Below are 16146 nucleotides of genomic sequence, written 5' to 3'. Positions count from 1 at the left end.
TCACATCATTGCATTAGCTCAGACTATTGACAAGTAGCCGCTGGGCTGAGTATCGTCCCACGCTACGAACAACCGCTAATTTACGATCTGAGCTATATGAAGGCTAGTTTGTAGTAGTAATTCCTCACTTTCACACATCTTACATTCTGCGCCCCCAAACATCGCCGTTGAGCTAGGGCTTAAAAGCCCTAAATTAGCAAAGCATTTTCTCCTCTACTGGTCCCTGCCGTAATTATATCTTCTGCGTTATCGGAATTTTTTTCTAAAATTGCAATATATTCCCAATATCTTCAATTAGAATTTATATGTGAAATTTTTGACAGCGAGCTTATTTTATTCTGAAATAAAAGATCTACAGGTATTAACCTAGTCATGTATCAGAACATCGGTGTATCCAAATGTTTAATGTGGGAAGGTGTCAGCTATACTGGTATCTTTAGCGAGTTACTACCATGTGGTTACCTTATAATTATCTCGTAGATTTATTCCCGTTGAACCACCTAGGGACATAAGAAAAAGACGTGCCTCAGATAAACGCCAGTGTAAACAATTTTAGGTCGGGTTTCCATAAGCTAGATTCATAATTAGCATTTTTATTCAGACTAAAACAGGCTAGCTCAGCCTATCTTGTTTGGAATTGTCGCACACTGCTGCTCTGTGTGACTGGTTTTTGTTTTGCTGGTTTCTTTGAGCTGGTTTTATTCTGGAGCTCTCTGGTAGTTTTTGATAAAAAATACTGTGATATCGCCTGCTGTTTGTTTGCACTGAGGTAGGTTGGCCCAGGCACTGAGCCCTAGTCTTGATAAGGTGGACTGGTCGATTCATAATTTCATTGTTTGAATTGGCAGTGATGAGCGTTTATTGTAATTTTTATGATTCTTTATTGCAGTTTCTTGTGTACATTTCTGATGTGAGCTTTCAGCTGTGAACAGCTGAAAGCCGATAATCGGCATAATAGGTGAACAGCTCTGTTCAGATTATAGTGAAATATTATACAACACTAATTTAGTAAAACAACAGAACAAAGCTATCATATATATGTATATACATGTATATATGTGTGTATATATGTATATATATATGTATATAAATTAAAAAAGTGAAAGTTCAAGTCATAATACAATTGTTTTAAATTTGACTTGAGCTTTCATCTTATTTAATTTTACATTGCTCTATTTTAATATTGAACACTTTTATACAAGAGACTTTAAATACTGCATTTATTGTGTATATATGTACATAAATATATACTTCGGAGACAATAGAACACTCTGAATCACTAGGTACATTGGAGTGCCTCTGGGGAAAACAGTGTGCTACAGCGTTATCACATTGTTACAGTGCATAGCTATCCAGGGGTTATGCAGTGTCTGGTAGTGCTCTCATGTCACACATAGTTTTTGGTAAAAAGCTGTTGGGAAGTAGATGAACTTGCATATATTGAAGTGAACTTCCCACAGTTAGCTGCGTATATGACTATTGCCGTTTTAGAATTGTTTTTGATCATGTCATCATAACTGGATGAGAGAACACTGTGTGGGTCCTCATTTTGGAGGAGTTTAGTGAGTAAAGCTACCCTATGGCTTTGTTTTCGCTGGGCTAGGGTCAGAAGACCTAACTGTTTACAGGCTTCAGTGATACTGTCACAACCTTTCAGATTGCTCACCAACCTAGCAGCTCTCCTCTGTACACCTTCGATTGAGTTTATCATAGCTTTGTTGCTATCTGCATACTCTGAGATGGGTCTACATAGGCTGCTGTATGCGAGCAACCAGTTGTTTTTGGGTGCACCACCAAGCGTATATTTGATTGCCCCCAAGAATTTACTAGCTTTCTCAGTTTTTAAGGCAATGTGTTAGTCGAAGTTTAAATCTTGTTGCAAAATGACACCTAGATATTTTTTTGTTTTCCACTCATGGGACATGCGACGAGCTAAGCTTTTATTGTAACTGGGGCTTAGGGCTTGATCTGAAGGACATGGCAAGGCACCCTTCTGTACAATACTCTGTGTTTGCTCGGTCAAGAAGTTTTGTTTCCAATTTGTCAGAACGGGATTTAAATCAGGTATCTGTCTGAGATTTTCCAATATAAGAGCATGTGGGACTTTGTCGAAAGCCTTTTTGAAGTCTAATATCAGTGCATAAGTAGTTTTGTGTGTTTCTACAGTCTTTGCGAGATTATGAAATGTTGTGCCAAGTTGTGTTTTTCATGACAGGCCTTTCCTAAAACCTTGTTGTCCATTGTGTAGAATACTATCAAGTTTTTCGTTGAGGCAATGAAGCGCTATATATATGTTCTAATGCTTTGCATGGTTTGGAGGTTAGTGATATAGGCCTGTAGTTAGATGTACAGGTTATGTCTCCACCCTTATTGATGGGTGTGACATTTGTTGATTTCTATTGTTTCGGAAGGCGCCCATGAGCCAGTGAGGCACGGAACACATAGCTTAAGCACACAACGGTACTAGGTGTGTCTATCATAAGATCTGATTTTTTGAGGCCCTCTGTCCCTGGAGACTTGCCGTTTCCCAGTGACATCAGTTTTACTATTCCGTTGTCGGACCTATTCCAATGTCAATCTATCTCTTTAGGAGAATGATTGATTTGTGGTATGGTACGTATTTGCTGATCTCTACAAAATCTCGAAAGAAGTTGTTGAGCAACTCAGCACATTGTTTAGGGCCTTGAGTAATGTGGTTGTTATTTACCGTAAGACTAATGAGTGGTGGGGTTGCTTCATTCTTTTCAAATGTTTATAAAATGGCTTTGAGTTGCCACATTAAACTGCATATCTTATCGACGAGATGATCCTTTTTTCAATTTTTGTACCTCAGTTTTCGTTTCCCATCCCACTTTGCATAATATTAATACGATACCTATTTAAACCCGTGCTGTCTTGCACAGGCATCACATCATGTCTGCATGTTCATGAACAATTCTGCTCAGATTTTTTATACATAACGTAGTCTCTTTTCAGACTCCGTGCTTGAAGCTTTTTTAAAGCTTAAAGATTTTTATGTCACATAAGTATACCTGAAACATTCTTTGTATGAATAACTACATGATATTTGTAATTGCACAGTTTTGAAACATTTCTCAGATGCGAACATAAATTGGTTGCAAGTGTATTTATTACTAAGTTTACTTCCATATAGAACTATAGACACACGCAGCTTGTCAAATCTTTTGCTCGCAAGGTAGAAATGAGAGATTTCAAACGCTGAGTCTGTTTTACTGCTACATGTAGTTCTGCCACTCTTGACTTATGTTTTTAAGATTTTATCCATAAACATCTACAGATGGTTCCTGTATACTGGATAGGCTAGATAAAGATTTTTCATTCTGTTCAGTATAAATTTTTCAACTCTGTTCAGTATAAAATGTACTCATTGAGCCAACAACTTTACCAATAGCTAGCTGGTTGAACATCGCAATATAATTTTTTTCCATAGGACTTGAAGCGAGTTTCACTTATTAATACAATATTTACTTTAGTCGTCTTGTTGCATCAGTTCTCTCACTCTTTAGTTTTAATGTTGGTTTGTTACTAGAGTATATTTTTTACAAGAGAGTGAATCCTGCTTGAATCATATACAGTTTATAATATAAATAAATATATGATAATAAAACTTTTCCAATAGCTAGCTGGTTGAACAGCGGAATATAATTTTTTCCCGTAGGATTTAAAGCGAGTTTCACTTATTATAATTTATTATTAATTTATAATATAAATAAAATATAGATGAGATAAAGTTATATCTCTCAACTCGATATTGAAGAATAGATGTGACTGTATACTAATTACAATCTTATATTCTACATTTTATGCTAGCAGGTGACAGTATTATTCATAGTCTTTTTCAATCATTCTGATTTTTATGCATACAAATTGTGTGATATATTCAATCAGTATAAAGTGTACTGTAAAAAGCGACAAATAGAAAAAAACTAGTGACACTTTCATCATGTTATAGCTGTAGTGTTTTTTAAGAGCTCCATATTTAATCTGATAGACTTATTGCAGTCATACTTTTCTATGGATGCTGCACAAGAGGATCTGCGCGAGGCTGCTGCGTGTGGAGACTCAAACAAAGTAGAAGAGTTGCTGTCAGTTAGCAGCAGCTCAGTCAATGGGCAGCACAAAGTAAATGGCTGGTATGTTTACATTTCAAATCAGCCATTCAAAATTCCCATCAGAGACACTGAGTGATTTTGAGTGAATCCAGAAATGTTCATGTTTCAGACTAGTTTCTGAATAATTGCTCTGCGTAAAGTGTTTAACCTTGATGCCTTGGTGGAAACTGTCATTCTAAAGCTTTGTTTACCTATGTTTGAAAAACACTAAAAATTCGAGACGCTAGCGCTGTTGGGAACGCGAGCATTATATAATGTCAGTCTGAACAGCGAAACTCTGCGTTAGTGCTAAGAGCAGCAGTTGTGACGTCGATGTTTAGTGAACAAAATGAAAGTGTCTCCTAAACTCAGTTTGACGACCAATCAGGACTTTAAGTTTCAAAGTATCGATCATGACTCCAGTAAATTCAGTTGACTTTATTTGTGCTCCTGTTGTAGCTCCTTATATTAACAGTTACTGTTGTATCTCCTTGTATTGACTATTGTAGCTCCTTGTATTAATTGTTGTAGCTCCTTGTATTAACTGTTGTAGCTCCTTGTATTAATTGTTGTAGCTTCTTGTATTAACTGTTGTAGCTCCTTGTATTAACTGTTGTAGCTCCTTGTATTAACTGTTGTAGCTCCTTGTATTAACTGTTGTAGCTCCTTGTATTAACTGTTGTAGCTCCTTGTATTTACTGTTGTAGCTCCTTGTATTAACTGTTGTAGCTCCTTGTATTAACTGTTGTAGTTCCTTGTATTAACTGTTGTAGCTCCTTGTATTAACTGTTGTAGCTCCTTGTATTAACTGTTGTAGCTCCTTGTACCAACTGTTGTAGCTCCTTGTACCAACTGTTGTAGCTCCTTGTATTAATTGTTGTAGCTCCTTGTATTAACTATTGTATCTCCTTGTATTAACTGTTGTAGCTCCTTGTATTAACTGTTGTAGCTCCTTGTATTTACTGTTGTAGCTCCTTGTATTAACTGTTGTAGCTCCTTGTATTAACTGTTGTAGCTCCTTGTATTAACTGTTGTAGCTCCTTGTATTAACTGTTGTAGCTCCTTGTATTAACTGTTGTAGCTTCTTATACCAACTGTTGTAGCTCCTTGTATTAACTGTTGTAGCTCCTTGTACCAACTGTTGTAGCTCCTTGTACCAACTATTGTATCTCCTTGTATTAACTGTTGTAGCTCCTTGTATTAACTGTTGTAGCTCCTTGTATTTACTGTTGTAGCTCCTTGTATTAACTGTTGTAGCTCCTTGTATTAACTGTTGTAGCTTCTTATACCAACTGTTGTAGCTCCTTGTATTAACTGTTGTAGCTCCTTGTACCAACTGTTGTAGCTCCTTGTATTAACTGTTGTAGCTCCTTGTATTAATTGTTGTAGCTCCTTGTACCAACTGTTGTAGCTCCTTGTATTAACTGTTGTAGCTCCTTGTATTAACTGTTGTAGCTCCTTGTATTAACTGTTGTAGCTCCTTGTACCAACTGTTGTAGCTCCTTGTATTAATTGTTGTAGCTCCTTGTATTAACTGTTGTAGCTCCTTGTATTAACTGTTGTAGCTCCTTGTACCAACTGTTGTAGCTCCTTGTATTAACTGTTGTAGCTCCTTGTACCAACTGTTGTAGCTCCTTGTATTAATTGTTGTAGCTCCTTGTATTAATTGTTGTAGCTCCTTGTATTAACTGTTGCAGCTCCTTGTATTAACTGTTGTAGCTCCTCATAATAACTGTTGCTCTTGCGTATATTGTAGTTCAAATATTCATTACATTTAATATGAATGACGGGATTGATTAATTCCGTCATTAAACATTAAACATTTTATAGGTTTGTTTATAAAAGAATATTTTTGAAATCTTGAAACAATATTTTGTGTAAGCATTTCATGATAGCATCTATCGATGTGCCGACAGCATATCTTCCTCCTCCTAAGACTCGTGTAAGCATTTCATGATAGCATCTATCGATGTGCCGACAGCATATTTTCCTCCTAAGACTCGTGTAAGCGTTTCATGATAGCATCTATCGATGTGCCAACAGCATATCTTCATCCTCCTAAGACTTGTATAAGCATCTCATGATAGCATCTATCGATGTGCCGACAGCATATCTTTCTCCTCCTAAGACTCGTAGTACTCCAGAGCACGAGTTAATGATCAACTAATATGTATGAAAGCTGTACACAGCGATATATTGAAGACCTTCACTCTCCTAACAACTTTAACTGAAGCAAAACCAGACTGAATTCAACCCATCACCCATTGGCTAATTTATGAGCAATTAATGCAACTGCTGACGCTAAACGTTTGTGTAAACTGGTCATCTACAATATAGCAGTGTCTACTGTCGAGGCGTGTTTAACCTCTCAGCGTTTAACTACGAAGCAGGAACACTACGCATGTACTAATGTAAACATCGCTGAAGATTTTCTTAGATTTTATGATAAGCCTTTTTCTTTTTGACTGGACGATAGTGAAATGGTCCATCAATTGCGCAGTGCATCACGATTAGTTCTGACAGGAGAATAGTGCGAGCTGTTGAGTCAAAAACTGGTTACATTTCATTTGAGAAGAAACTGAGAGATCTATGATGTCACACCATAGATCAGCACCATAGATGGTGTTGATCTATGGTGTTAGATGTTATCTAGTCTTCTCTGACATTAGTCTGACATCGTCTTCTATAGAATTACGAATAAAACAAGAGATGATACCACCCTCTATCTCAAAAACTTGGTAGTTTGTCACAAAACAAACCTTTGTACAATATTTTCTCATTCTATTTTCAAGTGTCTTCTCAGATTCCTTATGAAATACAACTATATTGCTCTGGCAGCGCTTACATACAAGTTTGGCCAGTTGAGAGTCTAAAGTAAAGAGCTTATACGTATTTTAGGACTGCTCTACACTGGGCAGCGAAGAGAAACCACGCGGCTGTAGTTAGTGCACTTCTTACTGCTGGAGCTGATAAAGATCTTGTGACAAATGATGGCAAAACAGCAGCAGAACTCACCACCGATTCTGACATTGCAAGAGCATTGGGCTGTTTGTGTAAGTGATAATAGTAGCTTTGTAGCTATAGCATGATATATGAAGTCGCTGCCTCAGGGTTGCCATTTGCGCAGTAGTATAGTGCTGCCAACATGGCTATAGTTCATTTATAGCCATAACTTTAAAAAATTGGGATGTTTTTATAATTCTATTGAATATGTTGCACTATAGAGAAAGACTTTAAGGCGCTTTCAGATTGAATTTTACATTGTGTAGATGCTGGTGTACTTGGTACCGTCGTGTGGATATAATTTGGAGCTAGTAGATCTCCAAGCTTACTGCGATTACGATATTAGCAATTCATTACATGAGTGTTCTTATTGCTATGAACGGTTGCGGGTAAACTGCAGCTGCGTACAATAAAATTGACAACCTGGCACGAGAAGAAAGAAAATCTGATTTTACATTCAGATTTTTACAAGGGAAATGCATTTCGGTTATGTTTGAAACTGAAATGCTGGTAGTTGTGGCAGCTGTAGTAAATCGACGCTGATCCGGGATTTCCTGTCAGCTGATATTCAAGCAACAACTCACCATGACAGTTGCTCGCTCGGCTATTGAAATATTTGTGAATGAATAACTTTTCAAATCCATAAATGACACAATATCCAAATGGTTTTAATGACATTTTTTAAAGATTATTTTTAGGTATGCATATAAGATCTGGAAACTCCCTTAGTTTTTTATTGAATTCGCTTAAATATTGCAAAAATTTTCTATTTTCACTCTATGCAGTCAGACCTTGACATATGAAGTTAGTCCATTCTAATATTTGATTCCCTTGTCGAAACCATCAGATGTTGTTGCGAGTATCTTTATACAAATAATTGTTTTATATTATATATGTATATAATAATAATATACTTTATATAAATAATTGTTTTATAATTTGTTGAAAATTAAGAATTAATGATAACAATCTGTAATTACATACAGTGTTAAAACGAATGCTAAAAAATGTAATATGAGAAAGTATAAAACTGCTTGAAATCTAAATGTAAAAACTAACTTAACAAAGTAAGATTCATTAAAATAGGTTTTCCCACGACCAAACACGAGCAAAGCGACTGTTTGGGAGATTTATGGTAAATGCACATGTGTACACAACTCCCGAAAAGTTATCCGTTAACGGCCGTGACAAACCTTGTACCGAAATCTCTTCGACAAATTTATCCATTTTTATGCAGAGTCATTCAAGTATAATAATGATACAAAACACATATGAACCTATTTAAATATGTTACCAAGTCTTTGAAAGGTTACCACAATATCCTAAAACTAACCCATCTGATCGGATGATACATAAATAGACAGATTAATTCGGCCTAAAATTGAAATAGAAGCTTGAGAAGCCTTTTTTAATCAAAATTAACACCGGCCAACGAAACGCCAATAAGGCCGTGCGACAGATAATATAATATAACCATTAAGTCGTCCAAATTTTACGAGAAAAATGTGCACATTTCACCAGTCTATGGAATTGTTCAATTGCCGAAGGTTTCTGTAATTAACTTAATAGTACTGAAAAGTGATCGTTTCTTTTTTGCCGATTTTATTATTCGAATTAATTATTTGATTTTATAAAAATATTATTATAATATTTAATTATAAGAATAATCATAAGAATTTACAACATCGAAATGTATAATGATTGCATTGTCCAATTGCCGAAGGTTTCTTTAATTAATGTTGACTGTTTGAGGCGTAGACCGATTTACATGTACGAAAATGTAGTACACAGTTTATCAGCCTATGTTTTTTGTCCAATTATCGAAGGTTTCATTTAATTCTCTAGAACATTAGCCAGATTTCTTTACATCTTATCTACAAGCTAGGGCCGAACTACAATGCCCCTTTGTGACAAGAATATTTCTTTATTTTACTCCAGTTTGCAGAAAACTTCTAAACGCGTTAATGCTAATGCTTGCTTTCTGTTACATATCGCTGTCAAAACCATTCTACATTCAACACAACCAACTTTCAACTTTCCAACACAACTTTCAAACTGTGTATATTACACGGCAGCTTGCCAATTGACTTTTAATATTGCATTTCAGAGATATAATAAACATATTTCATTATTGCTGTTGTTAGTTAAATTACGTACCGTAGGTTAGGCCTACAGCTTGAATTAATATTTATTTTATTGTTGTAAAACATAGGTTTGAGATAGTAATAGATTAGGTCTGATTTTTATACAACCTTTTGTTTTGCATATTTGACCTTTTGAATTTAATTTCAAAACAACTTGACAACTACCATGGACATACAACCTCCCAGAACACCACGTCGTCGCAGTGGCCGTCCACGTCCCGTCCATGTTGTAGGCGAAGCCTACAACATGGATGGACAACATCTAACTAAAGAATTCTACTTTTGGCGAATTCTGACCTTTTGTAACTACTTTTTCAACAACCAGCAGTACCCTTTCTTTTTTCCATTATCACTTTGGTCGTGGGCTGTATGACAGGGGAATTTCTAGTTATTATAAGTATAAGTAGTTGTACGTTTATGTTTAAAATGTCTACAACTAAATATAAATAACATAGAGTAAAATTCAAAGTTACAAATGAATTCTACACCAATAGTGGAGTAATGGTCATATGAGTGTGTTAGTAATATGTTATGGGTGCTGTGCCTGTTCATATGAGTGTGTTAGTAATATGTTATGGGTGCTATACCTGTTCATATGACTAAACTACATGTACATGTGCTCATTTCTCTCTCATTTTATTTAAAAAAAATTTAAATATTGAACTGCTGTGATGAGATTTTTGTTTTGTTTCAAATCTAACTTGCGCTCAAGAGTACAAGTACGTATGTTTAACCTTGTAAATGAGTTTTAATCAGTTAAAACATTCATATGCATATGATATGAATATTTACAATGTGCCAGAAATCATGCGTAAAATTGCGTAAATTAAAATAAACCAGCAAGTCTTAATTGTAAAATGCTTTGCTGAAATTTGTTCAGATATATTTCTGTTCCATATAAATAACATTGGCCAAGGTCGACTCTTCTACATTTATAACACACTAAATCTGAATCTCGTTGTAAAAACCTAGGACACCTTGTTTTGTAACATTCATGAACAGGAATATTATAAGATTTCGAAGGGTGTTAGACAGGTTTATCAAACTAACTGTACATGTATATTCACGAACAGTTCAGTGTGAAGGTCTCAAGAACAAACCTGCACTAACGTCTGTTGTACATGAACTTGGGCTATCTTGGTCTGTATTCATACATTCTGAGGCAAGACTACAGTATTGTTTTTCTCAGGATTCATTCATTTTTTTCATTGTTTTCAATCTGCTGACTAGGCTAGGTCAGCGCTATTGAATAAGTTGTCTATCCTTCTCACAAAAAGAACTCATTCATCATTTAGAGTTGTCTACTCAGGGTTGTTTTTGCTTTTCCTTTTTAGCTGTAGACAATGCAGGCGTTGATGCTAGCAAAGAGTCTAAGTTTGTTCCATCTTATATTCAGAATCCGATTCTACCTTCATATTGCTCTAAACAGAGATCATCTGAGAATTCCAAGTTGCATCCATCAGCTACCACTCCATTGACTTTTACTGCTTCAGCAGGTACGTCAATTATATGTTAGCAAGGTAGATCAATTACTGTAAAACCTCTAATTGAACACCATGGCGCTCTATTTTCAACCCTTTCTCTATAGTGATGGTCAATTGGAGGCGGCGTGCAAATAGAGGCTGGCGGTCTATTTTTCAAATCGCTCTTCAGAATTTTGGGAAAATAAATTTGTATTTGGATGTCACCTATTCTTTGCCCTCTTTTTACGGTGGAGCGATATTAAACCTTTTGAATGCAATAAATCTGCTAACTTACCTCCAACTTGTTAAAGATCTCTTAATAAATATGCATTGAGAAACCTAGAAATATCTCTACTAGTTGATATCTATTGCATGCAATTAACCTGCAATGATATTATAACCTGTGTCCTGCTTTGCAATTTGTTGCAGCTTTCAATTTTTATTTTATTCTAACTTTGAAGACATATTTTTATTTTATATCTATATTAACCGATGTTGCATAAAAGCTCATTGCACTCATTTATATGTTTGCTACAGTTTGCAGTCAAAACTAGCTTTTTAGGTGCAATAGAAGATGAGTTACGAATGTCGATCAATTGTAAGATCAGATTACTGCAATGATGCTATCAAATAATATACCATAATTCTGCAAATTTATAAGTTATACAATGATAATCTATCAAATGCCACAAAGATATGTTCATGAACAGGTGACATAAACGAACGATACTTATATTACATGGAGAAACAAAACTAAACGTTTTTAAAACAAATATATTTGCATTGTGTGCTCGGATAGCTGCGTTCTAAATGTAGCTTTCGATGGAACCAACATCTTCTGGTTATCCAATATCTTCTACAATGTTTTTTGGCCTCAACTCTTCTCGTGCAACGCTGAACTAGACGAAATAGCGTCTAAAAATCTTTTTGGTAAAGCAAAACTTTTACCTGTTTTAGTAGAGCAACAGTTTTGCTCGCTAAACGTAGCTTTTGGCCTAAAACTGTAAACTGTTTTTTATATATACCCTAGGACACTTATATTTCGCTAGTATTTAGTTTCGTGAGTAGCACACAGAGTAAAATTTCGCTGCAACTTATTTTCGCAGCTCTGATGAGTGCGAAAATATAGTGATGTGAAAATAAATACAGTGGAACAAACAAATTAGATTCCTCAGGTCCGGTCCTCTAGTAAAAAAAGTTTTTATATTTGCGACTAGTTTGTATTTGTAACCCGCAGGTATAAATGTATGGCAGAAATCGATAATTCAACGTGATCGCTTGCTGCCATTTGTTTCTTGGACTATCAATGACGTCTCAGTCCTTTCCGTCGTGACCGATATAGTACCAATATTAGATCTCAAGTATTTATAGCAAGCGATGGCCATGGCACGTTTTGAGTTCACAATATTTCAAATTTAAAAAAAATCAAATACAGTACATGTCTCATAAAAAAGAAAATAGATAACAACCAACATCACAACCAGAACTGTATAACATGGTTGGACCTGGTGAGGGTTGTTATAGTTTTTGGTTGGCAGTAAAATTCATCACTACAATAAGTATTATTTAATTGTATGACTTCACCTACCAGACTTTCATCCTCATCAGTTACAAATTCGGTGACTAAACTGATATCATCATCTTCTTCGTTTGTCTTGGCTTTTCCAAAAAAAATTGTTATCTTAATTTGATTTGCCATGCTGCTCATTCGGTGTATTAACGAATTTACTAGAAATTTCCCAATGAGCTCAATCACACACAAAATTATCTGCATTTCTAATATCACGATTTTGTTGTGGATATCAATGAACTACAGGGCCGTATTCCCTTGGACAGCTGGCCGGCTAAGACGCCCCAACTTTTTAGGAATTTCATAGTCCAACGGCTATAGAAAGGTTTTTATCGCTGTAGAATATCACTTTATTCGAAGCCATAGATACAAACATCAACTTTTAGTAGTTCTTAGGCGTCATTATTATCTTCATCAGCGGCAAAATATTCTTGTTAACGACTTTTATAAAGGTTTGCAAAATATCAAGTTTTAGCAAACATCTGCTTGCCCATATCCTACTTAATGAACTTGAAATAAAATCGGCAAAAATGATCTTTGTTAAAACGCTTAAAAAAAAAGATGTCTTCTTTCTGAGCTTTTTAACTGCATACAAGTTTTGCCTGTTTTAATTTTAAAACGTTTTGTCAGTCACATCAGCTAAAACAAAGCAAATCTCAAAAAATAGAAAAATGTTGATACTTGCCAATAAAATTTTTTAAAACTTCACGTGAGAGGCCCGGCTGAGGCCTTACATAAGAGAAACCTGTTGGGAGCTTACAGCACCCCCCCCCCTCCTTCTCCACACCCCAGATGTTCATAACTAGTCGTCTAACATTAGCCCCCAACTTGCAACCAGTGAATACAGGCCTGTGTAGAACATAGCTATTTAATTTCGAATTTTCGCTAGTTCGTTATGATAGTTTAGTTTCGCGCATGAATTTTTCGCGTGATGATGACTCCGCGAAAACGCGAAAGTTAGATGCCGCGAATACTTAAGTGTCCTAGGGTACTTTGAAGTATCAAAACCGCGTTAAACAAGGAACAACTATTAGCCTGAAACAGTTAATAATTATTTCTATGGTGTTGCTTTTAAAGTTTTAACGGGAAAAAACGAAAAGCTTTGGAGTGGGACGAAGAGAGAATTGTTGTTATTGGTGATTCATTATTAGTATGATTTTGTGGAAACTACTTTAGCACACCTTTACTGATCACTTGAAATTATGTGTGCATAAAGATTAAAGATTGTTAGAGTGGCGGTCAAATGGTGGTGGTGTTCAATAGAGGGTTGCGATCTTTTTCAACTCTTCTCTCATAGTGGGAGTCAAATGGAGGTGGCGTTCAAATAGAGGGTGGCGCTCTATTTCTCAACTTTTTTCTTATAGATGCATTCAAATAGAGGTGGCAGTCAATTAGAGGTTTGGTGGTATATGTTAGCAGAGTAATGTTCCCCTTGTGTTATTTTATGCACGTGTAAATGTGTAATATATTACATGTTTATAAAGATGGCTCTGCAAGTTGATGCTTTGGGGTAGCAAGGCTTGGCAAGGGGTTTAGTTGGCTATAGCGGTCTATTATAGGTAGCTATAGAGGGATATAGTTGACTATAGAGGCTGATCGTGTATGCTCGTCTTTTCTCCACAATACCTTATAAACACTCAGCATTTGCGATGGCCTGGCTAGGTTGTGTATTGAGCAATAAAGCTATTCATTCAAGGCTATTCTTAGTTATCCTTGCCTTTTGTGAAAATATAAAATTGAGCTCATAACTATTGGAATTATCAGTGAAATATGAGTGACATGTTAAAAAAATTATGTTGAGGTGGTTATAAATCAATGTTTATGAGTAAAGATTAAACTGTATTACCGATATGATTAATTTAAATAAGTTGTTTTTATTTCATCTTAAAATATTACCTCCAGCCTTTCTAGTTTTACTTATATCTGACTTCTCTTTCGTATCACTTACTTCTTGCGGTAACTATCAAGTGACTTTATATATTTGAAGATTTTGCTCCCCTTTTTATTAATCTTTTACTTTAACATTAGAAAACATTTTTTTCTTCCTTTATTCATCACTACTACTACTCTTGTTGGTTTTCTTGGCATTCATTATTTTAAAATTAACCAAGTGGAATGTATTATGCACTCTTTGATTTTATTCTAGCATCAAACTATATAAAAGGGGGTTTTATACATTCATGTGTACACACCTACAGATTTACAAAGCTGCAATGTGTTGAGGAACTTCTGATGTTGTCTCTTTTTACACTCTGTACCTAAAATATTTAGATATAATTGATGTACTCTGTAATATGTCAAGGCTAATTAGATAGAAACGCTGCATAAGCTTTTTCAACTTACTCTAGGTGAAGTTGAAACTGATTTAATCTATTTAATTTATGTATTTTTTAAATTTTTGCTATTAGCTTCTTCCAATTCATTTGGGTTTTGAGAAACTTTGATCGTTGTATTATGGATAATACATACGCATAGAATCAAATATTTGTTTGTCAAGGAACCTAAGCATAAGTTTGGTATTTATATATACATGTTAGATTATGCATGTAAATATACTAGGTGAATGTCCGGCGTTGCTCGTGTAATAAAAAAGTCTTTGCACAGAAAATCTTGTGTAACATAACAGTTACCATTCAAGCTTCATATCATGAGAAGTATTTTGTGCAGTTCAAATAAATTATTACTCGGTTACTCAGAGTGAAGATGCTGCTTTGCTTATTCAGCACGGCTGAAAGAGTAGTATTGACCAAATAGAGCATCCATCGTTTTTTACGTCATCAAGACGTTTGCACATGCGCTCATTCACGAAAAAGCCGTCATATTTGTGGAAAACGATCATTATTCTTTCATTTAATAGTATTTTTTGGTGTTGTTTTGATACTATAATAAAAAAATGCAAACAAAAGCATCATTTTCAAAAATTCATTGCAAAAGCTTCGTGTTTAAACGATAAAAGTTATTTATAAAGATGGCCAACAACGATAAACTGACATCACGAAAAATGAAGGAGTGAATGCATGGGTGGGTTTCTTTTTGACCAAACTTTGTAACAAGCGACCTGCGATTTTACAAAAGAGAATAAATATAGAAGCGGCGGTTCATATTTGCCTTTTTGTAATGTCACAAAATAACAACAAATAAACGGTTTTCACCTTTGAGGGTTATTGTGTGCGAAACTTTTTGTTGAGGGCTGTAGAGGGGTGACTGAGCTTTTTTAGCGCTACTAAAAACTGTCAGAACGGTTGTTAGAATACACTTGTATCTCTAGCCATTGTTGTCTGGTGAGAAGCCATTTCAATCCTGCTTTAAGCTTTCATCTTAATAGATGGAACCACCCAAATATGCATTGTAAGGATTTTGTTTTCAGATAATACACCCTCCAACTTTTGCTCTTTAAAAACTGTCATTGGATAAGTGGAATTCATATACAGCATAACTGTAATAACTGCGCTTAGCTTGGTGTCTCTCCCATAAAACTACCAATCGAAGCTTTCGAATGCAAAGTATAGCTAGCAATCCTGCATCTATGTTAAAATTTTCATTGTTACACTCATCTTGACTTTCTTTATCTAATCACCATTCCACCATGCTTTGAGCTGCAGCATTGATCAAGACAATATCTATCTACCTAATATAACTTAATATTTTTGACCTCATTCTAAAAACAAAAGCCCTGTAAGCCTAACATACCAGGTATAGGTATAGATATGCTCTAGCAGCTCTCTATTGCCTCTTCTCGAAAAAGTGTGGCGGCAGCTATGTCCGCTACATTTATGTTTGACTAGCGTGTAGTGTGGAGGCACACGCAAGTCAAACAACCATTTCATAGGGCATAGAATGCAACTGTCACGACC

At 35.4% G+C, this 16146-nt stretch overlaps 1 protein-coding gene across 2 annotated transcripts in view; it reads left to right on the top strand.

The window, feature by feature from the left end:
• The first annotated feature begins 220 nt into the window (after window positions 1-220).
• Window positions 221-16146, top strand: part of LOC137393278 (ankyrin repeat domain-containing protein 40-like) — a 16818-nt gene continuing 892 nt past the window's right edge. The window contains exons 1-4 of one of the 2 annotated variants that reach the window (XM_068079759.1): window positions 221-358; window positions 4024-4154; window positions 7011-7165; window positions 10594-10755. In XM_068079759.1, coding sequence (XP_067935860.1) covers window positions 4036-4154; window positions 7011-7165; window positions 10594-10755 — 436 coding nt within the window. In that variant the 5' untranslated portion in view covers window positions 221-358; window positions 4024-4035. Of the gene's footprint in view, window positions 359-653; window positions 770-4023; window positions 4155-7010; window positions 7166-10593; window positions 10756-16146 lie in introns of those variants that run through there. The other variant, XM_068079760.1, reaches the window with a different exon arrangement.

The sequence above is a fragment of the Watersipora subatra genome, chromosome 4 (assembly GCF_963576615.1).
Source record: "Watersipora subatra chromosome 4, tzWatSuba1.1, whole genome shotgun sequence".
Taxonomy (NCBI): Eukaryota; Metazoa; Bryozoa; class Gymnolaemata; order Cheilostomatida; family Watersiporidae; genus Watersipora; species Watersipora subatra.
Note: the sequence above shows the minus strand (reverse complement) of the source record. Positions and strands in the feature narration are given on the sequence as shown.